The sequence below is a fragment of the Salminus brasiliensis genome, chromosome 24, assembly GCF_030463535.1.
Source record: "Salminus brasiliensis chromosome 24, fSalBra1.hap2, whole genome shotgun sequence".
NCBI lineage: Eukaryota > Metazoa > Chordata > Actinopteri > Characiformes > Bryconidae > Salminus > Salminus brasiliensis.
In genome coordinates this window covers 15,355,225-15,373,581 of record NC_132901.1, presented here as the reverse complement: position 1 = coordinate 15,373,581, position 18,357 = coordinate 15,355,225, and the positions used below count along the sequence as shown (strand labels likewise).

General features: G+C 40.2%; 1 protein-coding gene across 1 annotated transcript in view; it reads right to left on the bottom strand.

Moving 5' to 3' along the window:
• LOC140546768 (RNA-binding protein with multiple splicing-like) overlaps positions 1-16,682 on the bottom strand; it is a 59,200-nt gene extending 42,518 nt beyond the window's left edge. Inside the window, exons 1-2 of the mRNA XM_072670166.1 lie at positions 16,366-16,682; positions 490-567 (exon numbers count right to left, since the gene is read on the bottom strand). Of these exons, the coding sequence (XP_072526267.1) occupies positions 490-567; positions 16,366-16,413 (126 nt within the window). The 5' untranslated portion in view covers positions 16,414-16,682. The remainder of the gene's footprint in view (positions 1-489; positions 568-16,365) is intronic.
• Between the last annotated feature and the right edge of the window lie 1,675 nt (positions 16,683-18,357).

Sequence of the window (18,357 nt, the reverse complement as noted above, 5' to 3'; positions counted from 1 at the left end):
CTGATTTAGACAGAACCGGTCTAATGGGATGGTACAGCGCTGCCTTAGTAACCATTTGGTACTACAGTGGAAAAGAGGCATCTGATTTCAGCCTTCATATTTCAGTACTTAACCATGTCCAGGTGAATTGAATGAGATGTATATTACTTTCCTCTGAGATCTCAATTTGCCAGTGATGCCCAAACATTTGCATGTAACTATATATAAATATATATATATATATATATAAATGGGAAAGTTCAGCAGGTTATTCAGGTATTAAATTTCAAGTAAGTGGCATCTTTTGTTGCTAAGATACTTCTTAAACATCTTACTGCAGTGATAATTAACTGACAACCAATAATTTAACAGACATTTCCTTTGTGGGCCTGGACAAAGGATCAACTGTTTCAGTTACGTCAAACTGATGAAGACCACTGATTCATAAGCTTACTGCAGGGTAAATGGTGTGGAGAAACAGCAATGTGTTGAGAAAGGCATGTAACTTACTTTAAACGGCCTGAACAAGAGGTAGAGCTCACGTGGCTTTATGTCCAAGGGCAATCCGCTAACAAACAGAGTCCGGACCTGAAAATGGAAAAAGCATTATGTGAGCGGTTCTTGGCACGAGATGTCAATTTAAAAATAAACCTGCTTTAAGGTCCTGAGAACATAAACTCTGGAACTGCACTCTTATAAGCAAACACGATACAAAGTGTGAATGTTCCCACATCAAGTCATACAGAACCTTTAAAGGTTCTGCACCCTCATGTATCTCATATACAAAAATGGCTCTTACCTATTATGGCAGTAACTCAGTTATAAAGATGAAGATGTTTGGGCTTATATGAGGGGTTTAATGGGCTAAAGAACCACCACAAGGTTCTTCTATGAAATAGCTCCAAAGAAGTCTTAATTTATAGGAGAGTGTGTATAATTTTCTCTTTGAAACTTGGCCGGAACTCTATAAACATAAATGCAGTCATTTGTTAAAAAACACAGTGGATGATCTCACTGTAATCTGCCTCCAGGCTTTAAAAAAAGGGAAAAAGCTTTGTAATAAAAATGTCAAGAATTGATTTTTAACAGATAGTATTCACACAGCAATTCAGATTACACTCTGTACGAGCGTGTGGTCATGTGACACCTGTCTGAAGTCAGTCACCAAAAATTCCATCAAAACAAACATAGGTAACTTAGCAACCTGGCCACTTTTCTGCTTGTATCACCTCGTCTGCTCCCTTATCTTATGTGAGTTGGAGCCAGAGGAATCTAACAGGCACAGGGGGGTCTTAGCACTTGGCTGGATGGCTGTGAACTCACAACTCCCGGGTGCTGCAGAGGTGTTTGTCCATTAGAGATGACCAGTGACATTTTTGATACAGTGTGGAAAAATAGAAGAAAAAAAAGATTTGTATGGAAATGAACTACCACTGAAAATACCCTTCGATCTCTTTTTCAAGCGTTTCATTGAAACCATTGTCAATAACCAAAACAAGATATGTGGGTGCAGCCTATCAGAGTAAAGTGGACAAAGAGGCTCAAGCCCAAATATCTAACCTGTTTTCTGAAAAGATTATAAGATACGGGTATTGTTTTAAGAGGATGGTGAGGCAGCTGTTCTACTGGAACTCTACTGGATTGTGTGTGGAATATAATTAGAGCTCTGCAAAATCTATGGTGAAACTATGTGGATAAAAACTATGTGGACAAACTACATAGATTGTTAGGTAGTATGCTACTATGAGTGAGACTTAAACAAACATTATGCATATTTAAGTATGCATAGTATTTAACACTGGTGAAATGCAATTTGGAGAAGCAAAAGATACATATGCAAGAGACAGCAGTTGTTTTCCTGCATTTGCACTGACTACTTATGAGGTACCTCCCGAATTCTGCATTCTGTTCAGTCAGTGTGGAGTCTTAACAGTACTGCACCTACTTACAGTATGTGTGAGATGAAACATTTACGTATGCAAGAATCACTTATCATACTAGAGATGGAAGGATCAGCAAAATTACTAGGATTGCCTGGAAATATCATCCTCTGCAAATTGGCTAAAATTTCTAGCCAATCCTGAGAGCTGGTAAGAGCATTTGATCTATATTTTGCTGAGCCAGTCTGTCGTTTTTCCCTATGGTTTTACAGTGTCTGGCTCAAACTCAAATATTTTTTAAATGTGCAAAATTAACTCCACGTAAAGCAGGAAAAAATATTTAACACAATTAACCGGATACCCCAGTGTCACTTATCACAGCCCAGTACAGTGAGTATTAGAACACAGCAGAGCTAGCTGTTCAAATGCTGTGCTAGCTGTTTTATGTGGTTGATTCAAAACAGCAATGTACATTTTAAGAAAAATGCACAGAGCATTACAAAAGATCAGCCAATCAAGCTGAAAGACAAACCGTCTTTACATTTAACATTACCTCCATTTGCACCAATCGGATCATGAGGTACTACAGGATATTAGAGTTAATATTTTGTTCAGTGAAGATAAAGGTTGTTGGATTATTATGTTTAAGGAAGTATTTAGAGGCCATAACAAACTGGGTGAAACATTATATGAGAGTTAGTGACTTTTCTGTGTTCCTGAAACTTCCTGACTGGGCCTGTAAAAAGTTCATAAAACCTTTACAAGACTTCAGATCCTTTACGTGTAAAATAGACATACTGGTGCAACGTTAACAGAGAACACAGTTCCACTGCTGCACAACTCTATGCTGGGGGTCTTTATTCCCCTCTAGTCCACACCTGCCATTAGGCATGTTGTCAATAGGTTCGCTTATCTGCCTCAGAAAGTCCTGTTCTATTGCCAGTACTTCTCTTCAGTACTCTACAGACAGTCTAATGAAAGTACGTCCCTACAGTCCTCTACAGCTGTGTGTGTGTGCATTAGCACATCTGTTTTAGCAATGGGTGCAACTTAAAGTAGCTGAATACATTCATTAGAAGGGGTGTCCACAAACATTTGGACATACAGTTTACTGTAGTATGTTGCTTGCACATGTTTATAATACATTGGCTTTGGATAAATGAGAGCAGCAAGGGTACTTTGCCTTTCTAGAAATGCTCCACCCCTTTTTGGGTTAAAAGCAGCCCCTCCATGTGACTAGTGGTAAATACAAACGGTAAGGTTCCAACCAAACAGCGAGCCAGTTGTTAGCTAACTTAACTATTTTGTTGCAGGCTTAACCCACTGTTGTTTTTTTAGATAGAAATATTTTTTGTGATTTTGATTTAATATTTTAATCCTCTCTGCGGACAGCCTGGAGCCACAGATCTCACAGGTCTTTTGGCTGTCCTTGGCACTTTGGGGAAGAAAATTGTAAAAGGGCTACTAAGGGCCTCTGCATTTACTTTTATGGCGTTTAGTAGATGCTCTTATCCAACTTACAAAAGTGCTTCACTGTTTAGAAAATATCCCTAGCTGGTGTGAATAGGCTAGGGTCCAAAGATACCTCAAGCTTGGATACTGCCAAATACAAAAGTCAGAACTGATACGCAGAAACAAAAGACGCATAATACTAAACAGCTTGAGTGCGAGACATGAGTGCAATCACAAGCCTTTAAGTGCAGGATTAACGCTGTAAGTGCTCTTGAAAGAGATGAATCTTTATCTTGGCGTTTGAAGACAGCACCTCTAGCATTCAGACTCCAGAGAAATGTGTTTTCACCACCTTGGTGCCAGGACAGAGAAAAGTCTAGATTCTATGTCTTCCATACAACCTGATGATGGTGGGTCAAGCGAGCCATACTTGAAGCTCAATTTTAGTTCAAATTGATAACAGGGTTGACTTCAGAAACAGACGCTGGGTTGAGATTGAGCTCCAACAATCGACAAACGTTGAATTTTGGTTATGAATGTCACATCGAGTGGACGGTAAGATTATGAGGTTGGCCAGACATTGCGTTTTAAGCCTTAAGCACATTAAACATCATTGAAAGTCGTAGCAGACCATAAAACACTGGGTAGCTCACACTTTCCTGTTTAGTTTTGCTGATTTTTATGGCAAATAAAAAAGATGTTCATCGCAGACTTAATAACTAAGGATCATCACACTACACAACTTCAACCTGTAGCTGAACCGAACCGAACACGCCCCAAAACACATGTGCCTTGCGATACCTAGGAGACAGGTATTAACACTGCAGTAGCAGCAATTTGCTGATGTCAGTATCCTATCCTATATACCATTGTGCTGACCCAAAAACGTCCTTTGGGGGAGGTTGCTGTTGGGAAGACGTGGTCTATACAGACTGCAGAGGGAGATGGAGAAGAGTAGCACAGCACATATAGGAGGCTACCCTACATACAAGGCAAAGGTTTCTTATCCGAATTTCTGTTCCACCTAAATGTTGCATACTTGCGCCAGAATGTAGCTGCTGCATCATTTAAGGTGGAACGTAGAATTGAAATGAATTGAAACAACTGCCCAAAGATGGCACTTTCCGTGCTCAGCTTTCAGTGGCTATTGACAGGACCATTTCAGATTAAGTCGCTGACTGGTAAACACTACTCGATTCTCTCTTCAACTGTCCAACTGACATAACGTCTGCAGACCAATCAGAAGAGACTCAGCCAGACTGAGAACTGGAGGGAAATACTAGCATAGTGTAACCTTTTAGTCACCATTCACCTCGACCAAATGTCAATATTCTATGCCAGTAGGATACTAGAATAAAGAAAATTAGGAATCAACGTCAAAATATCACTGTCTAATGATGTTTAAGAGGACGTTAAGATTATCAGGCTGAGCAGACGTTGGATTTTTGGTCACCATACCTCATGACAAAAAGTCAAAAAGCATTCATAGCAATGTCAGCTGTTGTTAGCATTCTGTGTCAAATCGACAGTGTCAGTAAGTCACTGTTGGCCCTGAAATTGCATTTCACAACCTACATTAAGCCTGGATGTCGGTGGCCAGCTGGGTTGTTCATTATGATTAAGCAAACCTGCCTTAAGAAAGTACTGCTTTACAAACTTGACCTAATACAAATGTGTGCACTATTTCCATACAAAGAAAATATATTACACCAAACATATCAACTTCGAATATCGAATATCAAATTTTACTTCCTTCTGGTAGCAACTGTGCTGATACATTTTATTCCTGGGGTAACTACGTACACATCATCATCAAGTCATTAGGATTCAAACGCATCCCGTTTTCCGGTGGACTGTAGTTATGAGACCTTTGCCTCATGTTTGACCTCAAAGTTAGTGGTTACTGTGTGTGATTCCCTCCTCCCCCCCCCCCCCCCCCCCCCCTCTCTGGCTCTGGTAAGCCTCTTTTGTTGCTGACAGTCTTTGTGGGTAATGGGTGTGGGCCAAAAGGTTAACTGAACAAACTTGCAGTTTACTGCTTGGATGAACACACATACAATGAGGCACACTCACCTGACTGACACACTCCTAAAGCTCAGCTGAGTAGTCAGGCCGAGTCTCATGTCTCGTTTTGTTCTCTCTCTCTCTCTCTCTCTCTCTCTCTCTCTCTCTCTCTCTCTCTCTCTCTCTCTCTCGCTCACTCTTTATGACTCATGACCATAAAAGGGGCTTTTTGTTGCTGAGGTCATGCTCACTCTTGTAGTACAAACCCAGAGTAAAGACAAAGAGGGATGACGAGAGGAGGAAGGATTAAAATGTATGAACACTGAAAAGTGAAGGAATTAAATTAAATCACTAAACTCCACACAGACTTAGAGAATAAAGAATAACACACTTTGTTAACCGACGACTTCAAAGAAATATAACTACTCACACAAAAATAGGTGAAAACCATATTTAAGCTTCATCTTTTTATGCTCTTAGCTGTAGGGTTCTGCGGGAATGTGAACTACCTGCTGCCAAATAAGGAACAATGTTTTCGACTGAGATTTTGGAAGCACTTTGTATAAATATCTGTATAATAGTATAATCACTGTCAAAAGCTTGTGTAATTGCTCATAAACACTTGTGGCGACATACATAACACTCTAAAAAAGTCGAGTTTCATAATGCATTGTAATATCTGTTCATAAGAACATTGTACATACCACTGTGGCAATGCACTATAGCACAGGTTTGATATATAGTTAGTTGTTACAAGTTGTAATATGCAACTTCCCAAAGAACATCTCAAGATTATTAAATGGGAGCACTGGTGTAGGTAGAATGCACGGGAATGGAATCCTCAGACGACTTTTTCGTGACATTAAAAAGTTTACCCGCAATTCATATTAGTACTAGCAACAGAAAAGTTAATGTTCTATGTGCACACTTTTAAAAAATATGAATAAATATTTGTAAAAACTTGTACATTATTGAAGTACTAAGTTGTATGTGATTTTTTACTTCACTTAAAACTACTAAAAAGCACTAAAAAATGCTTTGTAGCATTTTATGTACTAAAACAAACGATTCAACGCTTCTAATGTAATGGCCTTACTAAAACACTCACACTCACTTACAGCCAGTAAAAAGCACTTACAATGTACTATAGGGCGTTATATATTACAGAGAAATTTCCTTAACATTTAAAAGTCATTTAAAAACTCACCTCACTTATTGTCTGCCATAGCCTTGCATGATGCTTTACGTGTTACATACTTTTATAAATACTTAAATTGAGAAATCACAGCTGTATGTTACAATGCATCGCAGCTTGTAACAATGCACTATATGCAACCTGAGTATAGTGCATTACAACAAAGCATTACAAGCTTATGACAGGGAATTATGGTCAAAGTATTATGAATGCCATGATGCATTATGAATACTGGGTTCAAAGGAAGTGATTCTAAAATTTCCGTCCTTCTCTGTTTCCTCTAGTGGATTTTTGCAAGACTAATTCGGAAAAGACTGACGTTAAGTGACCCCTTAAACCATTCAGAATTAAGGTAATGTTTTTGTCAGCAGCTCGTCACCATAGCCCTGCCCCTAACACGCCACAGCCCTGCCCACACATTACAGCCCTGCCCACACACACAAAAGCTCCTTTATAAAAGCTGATATACATGTGATCTAGACAGCATTCTAAAATCACTGCTACACACAATTACAATTTTAAAAACGTTGGTCTAAGCTTTACAGTTTGTATAGCTGTTTATTTTCACCTTTAGTACAAAAAATCCCATTGAATATTTGCATTAAAACTTTGTAAGAAAAGTTTGCAGCGTGTCTTGTTAGCAATAGAAAATGCTTTACCTAATAATGTCACTTCCTGCAAAAGACTGTTGACATTTTGGTTTATCAAAAAAAAGGTAATTCCATCTCTAATTTCATGTGTGTTGTAAATCCCGTACAACTGGTTTCCCTGAGGTCCCCAGAAAGACATTTTGTTCACTTTATTTGATTAAATTTTGTTTTTTTCCCATCATAACCAGGCAAGAGAGGCTGCAAGTCACAACAGCTTCATAACAGCAATTTGCTAGCACTCGTTTCATTTAGAAAGACTGTAGTCTATTGGCCTCATTCACCAACATCTTCCTAAGAGGTTTCTTAAACTTGTTCTTGAGAAATTTCTGACCAAAAGGTCTGCATCAGTTCACAGCTATGGTCTAATAGAAGGATCGATCAGCTATGTGTTGCTATCGGTCAAACTAGAGCTGGTCATATCATGTGATCCATATTTTGAGAGTTGCTGTAGCACAAGGTCACAAGATGCTGCAGTTTCTCAATCTCTTGCCAGATGGCAATACAGACCTCACTGACAGCTGCAGAACCCCAGCAAAGCCGATGTAGAAATGCGAGGGGTGGTTTTGGTTATGGACTTTCACAGCAGAGTTCGACAAAGTTTGAAATGTGGCCGATCCCAAAAAGCAAAGCTGGTTTTATCTTGAGAGAGGATGCACAGAACGAGCTGTGCACAATGACAAAGTGTGCCTGAAAAAGGTAAATGTGGCATCCAGCCCTGCCCTCGATTGATCCTGGCAATCGGTCAATCAAGCTAAAAGACAATCAGGGATTAGTATCAGGCCTCAAAAACACTGGTCCATCTCCTAAAATACTTATAATGATGGAGCCCAGTGTCCTTTGTATATTGAACACATCCCAAATAAGAAAACATTGGCGAATGTCAGAATCTTCATGAAAAAGAGTTTTTAAAAGAAATTTCTTCTTAATATCGGCTGGTGAATGAGGCTCCAAATTTCTCCAAACTTTGGCACAGTTATAGTTCAACATGAATGAACTAAAATGTCATTATATTACAGTAAAAAATGGGAGAGTAACAGTAATATACCTTCTGCATCATATATCAAATCTAAAAATCCACAACAATTCTTCTATGCTTTTTTAATATTTATATGACAGTGAATTACAATATTTAAATTTAACAGTGAGCCATACAGAGCTGATTGGTCATTTCGCATATCAGTCAAATGGCCTCTTCCTACATAGGTCTGATCCTCGCTAGGTCGGTCCAGCCTGTGAGACTCGAGTTCAGGTTTTTTTTTAACTGCGTGATGATGGACGGTCCTCGCCAGCATGGTTCCATAACTCTGCATGTCTAAGGAAAGCTAATTTACTGACCTTTGAGTATAAAGCCATAAAGCCATCTTCTGTTTGGTTACCAGAAACATATGAAGGGTGTTTAGACTCTATTACTACTAGCCTTAAACACACTCAGTCCATGTTCTGCAGCGGCAGCACCAGCAGCAGCCTGGACGCTTATTAAGTTAATGAAAAGATTCGTTATTCATTGTTTTTGCATTAAATGACCTGCACTGTCCCGCAGAAAATTCCCTCCAGGAAAATGATGTTGAAAATGAAATGAATGCTGTCATGGTATTTAAATCAACTGCTGCTGATGTCATTTTATCAGCCAGTTTGGTGAGGGAAGAGAGAGAGAGAGAGAGAGAGAGAGAGGAGAAACAAAGTTCAGCTGTATCAAGACACAGTGAGAGTACGACCCTAAAAGAATAAATTCAGATATCATGACAATAAAATATCGACAAGGACAATGAATTACAGAACAAAGGGACAGTCGATGTGTTTATTTCCTGCCACTGCTTAAGCCGTAGCGTGAGATAAGACAGATGCAACACGGGCCTTTCAACACTCGCAGCACTTTGTCTTTCTGTCAGTAAGACACTTCTGAAGATTCTGAGCAATAAAAGCAGCTTGTTTCAGACTCTCGCTCGCACTCGCGCTCTCTCTCTCTCTCTCGTTCTCTCTAGCGACACTTTCTCCAACAGCCGTTTTTGACGCTAAGCCTTGTTGTCTTTTCAAATACCTCTTGTCGTCGGGCTGACAAATGGCCAAGATAAGATGACAATTCCCCTAGCAGTTTTAAAAATAAACCTGGGACATCTGAGGGGTGGAGAGGCAAAGAGCAGTTTAGCGGAGACACATTATAAATGCAGAGCAGCATCTGTCCCCTTGCTGACATGTATAGTGACACAGAGGGATACACACACACACACACACACACACATTCATACACACATGCTTAACAGATGACAGCTTACAGAGTGATTTGCACGTTAACTACCTTTACGCATCTGCTCCTTTGTCTCCCCTCCTCTGGGTGGCTAATATGGCCAGAATGTCATAATTGTACACCCAACTACAAGCCTCGCTCTTCACCTGCCATTGCCGATTCACCACCTTTCTCTTACCCTAACCCTAACCTCAAACACTGCTGTTCCTCTTTCAAAAGAAAATCCGGCCTAACCAAAACAGAGACGTAATACAGGCCAGTTCCAAAACCTTCAAACCACTACATAACAGTCTTGGTTTGCATACATTTATGCCCCCCAAAATGGACATAAACCCAGCCCACTAGCAAAGGCCAAGTTAACAAAGCAGTAAAACTCAGCGGTGACTTCAGGAGAATATGGCGTTGTTGATATTGGAGAGCAGCACATCACCTCCAGACTAGAGTTGCTACATAAACTAGGCCTCGTGACCGCATGCTTTTCCTGTGCCAGTGTCTGCAGAAAGATAACTCAAACCTGGCATGTGACAAAGCAGAAGCCACGGAGGCAAAAGTGGATTCGTGCTAGGCTAGAAAATGAAAAATGACCAGCTCTTCTCTCTAGAGTCAGCGTGTTTTTATACTGAGACAAAATAACAAGGTTGTAAAAGGCTTGTAACATCACGTCTGAGCATTATTCACTCCATACTAGGTCACATACTTACTATTTATGCTTCAAAGAACAACTTAAAATGCTCTATAAATGCATAAAAGTGTCTGGATCCAGCCTTTCAGAGGAAAGTGGTTGGGGAAAGGTGAGGTTTCTAGGAACACCCATGCTCAAACAGCTGGGCTTATAAGAGCTTAGAAACTGTCTAGGGGTTGTGATGTTTGGAGTGGCAGGCACTGGAAATATTCTACTAATTACATCTAATTTATAATGATTTTAGCAGAATCAGAATTAGAGCTCTGTAGAATTTTAGAGACATTTTAACACATAAAATATCAAAAATCATATTCACAATTTCAAAGTACCAAAAAGAACACAAACGGATGGATAATAATGAACATAATATCATAGTGGGCTAATATTCAACCTGCTCTTTACTATAAATGACTATGTTCCAATATATTTTTAATCTAGCAGTTAATATATAACAATATATAAAGACATTTTCACAATACACAACATTTATATTTATATCATTATTATAATTTTTTCACACAGATAAACTGCACCAGTAGCAGCAGAATGCTACTAGAATACTCCTGCACACTTAATACAATAATTGTCACTCAAAATGTGCTGCATCCTTTCCCGTTAAACAAGCCTGATTACTGTCTCTGGGTTGCAGCTCCCTCATAGGGTTGTAGTGGTATACCGTTTTTAGGTATACCATGGTAGAAAAATGGACGGTTATCATCCCTTAATACTGTATGCTGTAAAACTGTAAAGCTGTGCTATTTTTGAGGCAGTTTTCATACAGCGGAAATCTCATACCATTGCATCCTTATTTGGTTAGTGTTCTTTAGATAGATAGATAGATAGATAGATAGATAGGAGATTTTAATTACTCTAGATTGCGTTAACTATTGTAGATGATAGCAACACCACAATTATTACATAAATGTAAGTCTACAGCCATGCATTAGTTTAGACTGAAGTCTATTTTTGAACATCGTTACGCCCCCAGCAATTAACCAAATATCAAAATCAGTCAGTCAGAGCTTATTAATACTATTTCTGAAAAAGAACAACAGTGCAAATGTGCCCCATACAATGGTGCCGCAGTGCTGTGGTGCTCTTTCAGGCCAACATACATATATATATATATATAGATAGATAGATATATGTGTGTGTGTGTGTGTGTGTGTTAAAAATTAGTATGCATTTCAGATTTTCTTGAGTTACACACTGTAAGGTGTTTGCTCGAATGTCTGATCCCTGGCTGGCCACCGTAGCAGCTAGAGTAACATGAACACTGCTGTAGAAGATGAGTTACAGAGATATACACACTTTCACTACAATTAAGCTCAAGATCTGCTCTCCCATTCATCCCTCCTCCCCCACAAATTCATGTCTAGTTGCACAGAGGGGATCAAAACCACCAAGTACAGGAAGATACACACATACACACACATATACACCCCCCCCCCTCACCCAACACACACACACACACACATTCTCACAGTGCGAAACACAAACAATCTCTGCCGGATCAACTTCGTCCTGCCCTGTCCAATGGCCGTCAAAGATCTTTTCCCCAGCTAGAGAAAAAAACTCTCGTAAAGGTCAGCGTGGTCACATGGCCCTCCATCGTCAGAGGAGACGCTAGAATCACGATTCAATTTCAACTCGGATGAGAGAGAGAGAGAACATTATTTTCTGTGTGACATTTTGGGGAAGATTCCCACAGAGTTGTTAAGTCCCCTGAACCTATGGTGTGTTGCGTTGCTCGTTTCCCCTAATTTTTTATGTTATGTACTATTCAAAAGCCCAAGACTTGCTTCATCTACCAGTCCAGAGTGTTTAAAATATTATTGGAAAAGCGTCCAGCAAGCCTCAAACCTCCAGCCGTAGCTCTAAACAAAAGCCCACACTCCAGTTGAAAATACTGTTTGACGGTATGGAATTGTTTGACGGTATCGCCTCGTTTGGAACTGGATCTACATGGTTGTTTTGATTCCGGTTGTCCTGTGTTCCTGGAAACAAAGCAATCAGTGGCTGCAATTGCCTGGAAATTGGGGCGAGGAAAGTAATTACTGTGATACCAAACACATTGCTACTTAGCATAACTCTGCGATCAAAGTGATCAACAGAAACAAAAGTCATTTCAAACCCAAGCTCAACAAGAAGACCAGACACAACCATTCAACACAGATTTATATACGTAATCAAGGGTATTTACCTGCCTCAGATGTTCTGGACAATGAAACACACCCACAGTTAAATGGTTGTAAACTTCTTATAAAACAGGACCTGTCACTATTGATAATCACATGCATTTTTAAGGCATATTTAAACTATTTACAATTATGGTTCAATAACTAATTTGTCTAATCAAACCTTCACATCCGATCACTGTGTGGCTAAAAGTGCATAGAAAGGAATGAGTCTCTTTTCCCTGCTGTGAGAGAAAGTAGTAGGAAATACCCCTAACATTTAGCAAACAATGCCAACGTTTCACTGGTGATACAGTCCGAGATTTCATCTTTGCTCCCTTTGAGTTATTACAACCTGCCCCCGGAGCAGGGGGCGAGCTACATGACCACTCAGTAGTGTGCTACTATGTTTTATATCACTGCATTTTCCATGAACAGAGCTCCATACTGCCTTTGTTGTTGGATGCACCACTCATTCAGAACGGAATTCACATCTCTACAGAAATGCTTATTATTGAGTCATGAGAGTAACAATAAAATGCACTTGGAGTTAGGGTTAGAGTATGTTCCTGCTTATGTTCCTGCATCTTGCTGAAGAATTTAGTTTGTAACACAAAATGATCATGTGAGCAACAATGAGCAACAGCAATGGAACATCGTGTTATTAACCATGAAGAACAGATTAAACATCAGAAAAGGACAGTTTACTATGTTTAAGCTGACATATTAGACCTTTTCCACAAGTTGACACAGTTCTCTAGGGCCTTAATGTATTGTCTGTGACATGCTTTATCAGGACATGCTAAATTAGGACCAGCGTCTTGTAATAATAACGCGACAGTTTCGCTCTTTAATCTTGCACTACACGTACAAGTAGAGCTGGGCAATGTGACAATTTTATCGTATAGTGATCATTTTTGTTATGGTGGTACACAATACGCTTTTGCTATACAACGATAAACTGCACGTTTCCTTACGAAGAGTGTAATCAGTCTTATTTAATTCAGTAGAGTGAAGCATATTTTGAGTAAAAATAGTACAGCACAGTACTCAGAATGGGAGAGTATTTAGATAGCAGTTTTTAATAAAATGTTATGCTTTAGGTGCATTTTGTCTACATGTCAAAATTTTGAGATAAATATCGTATATCGTAAAAAATGTCTTCAAATATCGCAATTTAAAATTTTTCCATATCGTCCAGATCTAAGTACAAGGCTAATGTAGCTGGACGAGAAGCACTTCCATTGAATGGTTAGCCTTGATGTTCAGAACCGCTCTGCCTTACAGTGGAAAAGAGGCCTTTGTCTTTCTCTCTTTTACAGTTGTAGTCTGCTGTACTTGCCTTTTCTACACATAAGGTTCCATCTACTCATATTAAGATTGATATACACCCATGATGCAGATTTTCGCAGTAAAACCACAAAAAATCTCACCCACATCCTGACAACTTAGACTAGCAGCTGCCTTTTGATTTCAACTCTGCCCTCACAAAGGTAGTGGATGGAGGTACTCAGATGAGGGGCGGTATGATTCTAATGAGGCTGGATGTGATGTAGGAAGCTGAGCCGGCAAATTAAATTCCTTGTTGTCTGCTTTTGCATGACTCTGAATACCCAAATGTACGTGCACAAGCACTGTGAGTTTTCCATAGAAAAACATAGAAAGACGTCCCATAAAAGTCCCTCTTGAATACATCATTTAAACTATGAGTGTTTTTTTTTATTTTGGACCACATTTAGTTAATATATAATAACATCAGCTAGATAATATCAGCTATGAGAAGTTACATGTCCTTAAAATCTATATCAATCCTTACACAAACTTACACATACACCAAACATGAAGAGAGCTGACGAATCGAACACAGAACATGATGAATCAATTGGCTTTAAATGAGCACAGACAAGGCATCCCCACGTATGAAACCGTCGACCAGTCAATCAGCCGAGCTTACGCAAACTGATCCTAATCCCAAAGTAAATAGCTTGCAAATGAATGCCATCTAACTCCACTGACACATGCAGTATCTCTTGGCTCTGGAGAGGAGATGAGGATATTGTAGGAAACACAGAGCCCCAGCCAAAGTAAATGACTAGGAGCTGATTGGCTCTTGGCTCTTAATTGGGATATCTGATGCAGTGTTTGATTGCAAAACTCCTTCTACAAAGATTTTTAATATGAACACCAGGCAAACGGCCAAGGATCCTCCTTACAGCTTAGCTGAAGGAAGAGCAACTTCAACATGGATACTCAAATAAACACCCAACTGGATTTTTAATGACTAACATCTGAGCAATCTGCCCTTGCCTCACTCTTGGTGCAACTTTTCCCCAGTGTGTAGCTTTGTCACCCACGTAGTTGCATGAATCTTTTATATGGAGGGTTATCCATTACTGGATGGACTTGCATGTCAGTCACATTTTACGGCCATTGGGTCACAGGTATACCACAATGAACCACTTCAACTGGACATGAGAGGGGACTGAGGTGGAACTTTAGCTTAAATGTTGTCTCTAATGAAGTCCCTGGTGTTGATACCACAGTTAGCTCTTCCTTCCTATTGAGATTATTAAAGAAATTGGGAAATTGTGTGTTTTATTAGGTGTATTATTCAGTAACTATAGCGACTTCTGTACAAACCGGTGGGTTTTGTACAGGGTTTTGGTAATAGACACTTTCGGGCCACCGACGGCCCATAGGCTGTTTAAGGGTTTAAGGGTGTGAATGAGGGTAAGCTTAAGTGATGCTATTTCTAATTCAGTTACTGATTTTAACATCTTTACTGGGGCTTTCTGCCTCAATTGAGGCAACAAAGCAATGTAGATGATGGACAAAAGCAAAAACCCACTATTTAGGGTCATTTCATTACCATTCACAACTATAAACCACGTTAGCCAGACTTAAAACCTTATGAAAGACAACCGTTGTGAAGTTTTAGCATTTTTAAAATGCTAATGCAGAGATCATGTTCTTGTTCTGTCTCTGTCTGCAATGACCACCCCACTGTTTATGGCCTTTTACTTCTCAGTTAAAATCAACGACACGTTTCAGCTGTAGAAGAAACTTCTAATTGTGTTATTTCTTGGACTGGAGCACTGATTTGATGACTTTCTGACCCAAGCACAATGACGAAGGACAGGCAAAGCTACTAAGAATGACTAAGGATGACATCTCAACTGGGGCATTTCCCACCCAGCGGAGATGACAAAAGAAAGATGTCTGTTTCCGACAATAATATTCTAATCCATGTACCAATGTTAACACCTCATTCGGATGCGATTTTGAGACATTATGAGTGTCGCTGAAAATGAGACTCAGGTCAAATTTGAAAGTTTTTTAAAGTTCAATAAAAACCCATTCATGCTGATAACTCTGCTTGGACTTCCTGGCCTAATGTAGACAATGAACAAAAGCACGGGCCACTGTTTATGGTCATTTATTCACCTTTCTACAACTTGTAGAAAGCTAAACCACTTTAGCCACTTTAACCACTTTAAAACCTTATGAAAGACGACTGTGGTGAAGTTTTAGCATTTTTAAAATGCTAATGCAGAGATCATGCTCTTTTTTACCTAATGCAGATAAAGGAGGGCAGGCCAGCCACTGTTTAGTCCCGTTTAGTCAAAGGTTTTCGGAATAAACCAGTTAAAGTAGACATACAAATGTCTGAGATGAACTTTGTCTTACTCACTGTTATTTATGGCTAATTTCCTAATGCTGAAGATGTCATTTGGGAGTTCCTACCCTAAGGAAGATGACAAAGGAAAGGCAAAGACAATGATTCACACCAAGTATTCAGTTCTGCTGTGCCAGAAACTGTACTGACACTAACACTGAGGTGCAACTGTATGATTTATGGCCTGGTAATGTTGAAATCTCAGTTGGGGGCTTTCTCCTTCTTTGGGAATCTGAAAGGACAGGACAGGCAAAGGCAGTGTTTGAGTCATGTGGGCGCAGGAAACTTTAGGAAAGGGTATTTCTCATTCATTTACTGATGCTGACAGCTCACTTGGGACTTTCTGAGAGAGAGAGAGAGAGAGAGAGAGACAGAGAGTGAGAGAGAGACACAGACACACAGTGGAAGTCAGACTCTGCACTCACCTCTTCCTCGTGGCTGCTGTATTCACTGCTTTCGTTTTCTTTCTCCATGTCGTTGGTGATCTTCTTCAATCCTCCACCGCTGTCAAAAGGCTGAAAAGGTGACCGTTTTAACCGTTACAGCGACTCATCCAACTGATCTCAAACCGTCGACAAATACAGCGATACTTTTCCACTCATTCGACAATTTTTAATACTCCGTTGGGATTTTCTGAGCAGATTTTCTGCTGTTTTTTTGGGGGGGGGCAGCTTCAGTCTCGGACCACTCGCGAGTGATGAACTCTCTCCTGCCGTAACGGTTTTCCCCCCCTGTTCCCTCGCCCGTATTCCGGACAGCTCCCGCCCCTCGCACGCTGCGATTGGTCGGAGGCACCCGCTCGCGCTCCTCCTCCGACGCTGCGATTGGCTGTGAGCTCAGACTCACAATAACAAGGGGGTGGGAACTACTATAGCAATCTATCCAATCACAACGCAGGAGGAGGGACGGGAGGGAAAGCGTGCGGCTCTCTGCTCTTGCTGGAGGTGAAAAGAAAAGAGCCACAAAAAAAATCTCTCAAAGGTTTATGTCTTTAGTTACTGTTCAACTCGTCCACTGGAGCTTTGTATAAATTCTGTTGCTGCAGGATTATGCATTAACCAACTTTCCAGCTCTTGAAGCTTTGTTGGAGGCGTAGTCTGTGAAGTCTTACACACGGCTAGCAATGTAAAGGTGTTTGGGCACGGCGGTTAAATATTGGTTTAAGAGGTTTTAAACATTATGGGGTTCTTTTTCCTGGTTCATTCACCCACTGTTCACACCCAATTTCCCAAAGGTGAGCAAAAGGGTCGCTGGGTTTGGGGTCATTGTCCTGTAGCATGATTCAGAGTTCCTCTCGGTTAGATATCTACATGTAAATCAGCAGTAATTGTGATCCACTGCCTCATATTCAGGCTATGCTTCCATGGGTCAAGCCTTCTTCGATCCAGTTTTGGTGAGCCTGTGCCCACTGCAGCCTCAGCTTTCTGTTCTTGGCTGACAAAAGTGGGATCTGGCACGGTCTTCTGCGACTGTAGCCTATAAGGTCTGATATGTCGTGCATCAGGTATACTGGCAAAAAAACGTGTCTTGGCTTTTTTCTTATTTGGTCAACATTTAGGAATGGACCAATAGAAATGCCCCTGAATTTATTGGACTAAAATAATGTTTCATTGACTTCCATTGAAAGGCAAAGTTTGTTTTTCTACTCCTGTAAAGTTGCCATTTTTGACAGTTTTGCCAACATATATATATATATATATATGTGTGTGTGTGTGTGTGTGTGTGTGTATGTATAAATAATCTGTACACTCAAGTTACATCTACTTAGAACATGATCAATCCATGTATACACTTCAAAGGAAGACATAAAGGCACATAGGCAGGGCTACAACTAGCAAGGGAGCAAGGGAGGCTAGTATACACACACACCTTTCGGTGGCCCCTCTTCATGCAGACGAGTGGACATGGAGATACTCCAGCTGCTCGTGACACACAAACCCGATCCAGTGCCTCTGAACTGCCTTTATTCACTGATACAGAGGCTCATACCACACACACACACACATATATACATATACACAGATTCAAGAACAGTGAGGTCAGTTTGTACGTCATTACCTCTAGTGCTGTTTTACAGCTTCATTAAAGTTTATATGTGGGAGACAGAGAGACAGAGAGAGAGAGAGATAAGCTACAATATATAAGCCCTGCTCAGTTATTGTGTTATTGCATTGGGGTGCATTGTTTATGTAAAACTGATGCACAGCGCAGCAGAGCATTTATAATAATATATAAGTCGCCTAATAGCTTCCTCTGAAACGATCCCTAATGAGCGTCCCTAATACCCCAGTGAACTACATGCTCGCTATGCATGATTTCTGCTCCACGTGACACAGTTAGTGACCCTTATCTGTGGCTAATTCTAGCAAATGTCAACATCCGCCCTTATATGGAGGATCCAGGACCTGTTCTCCTTT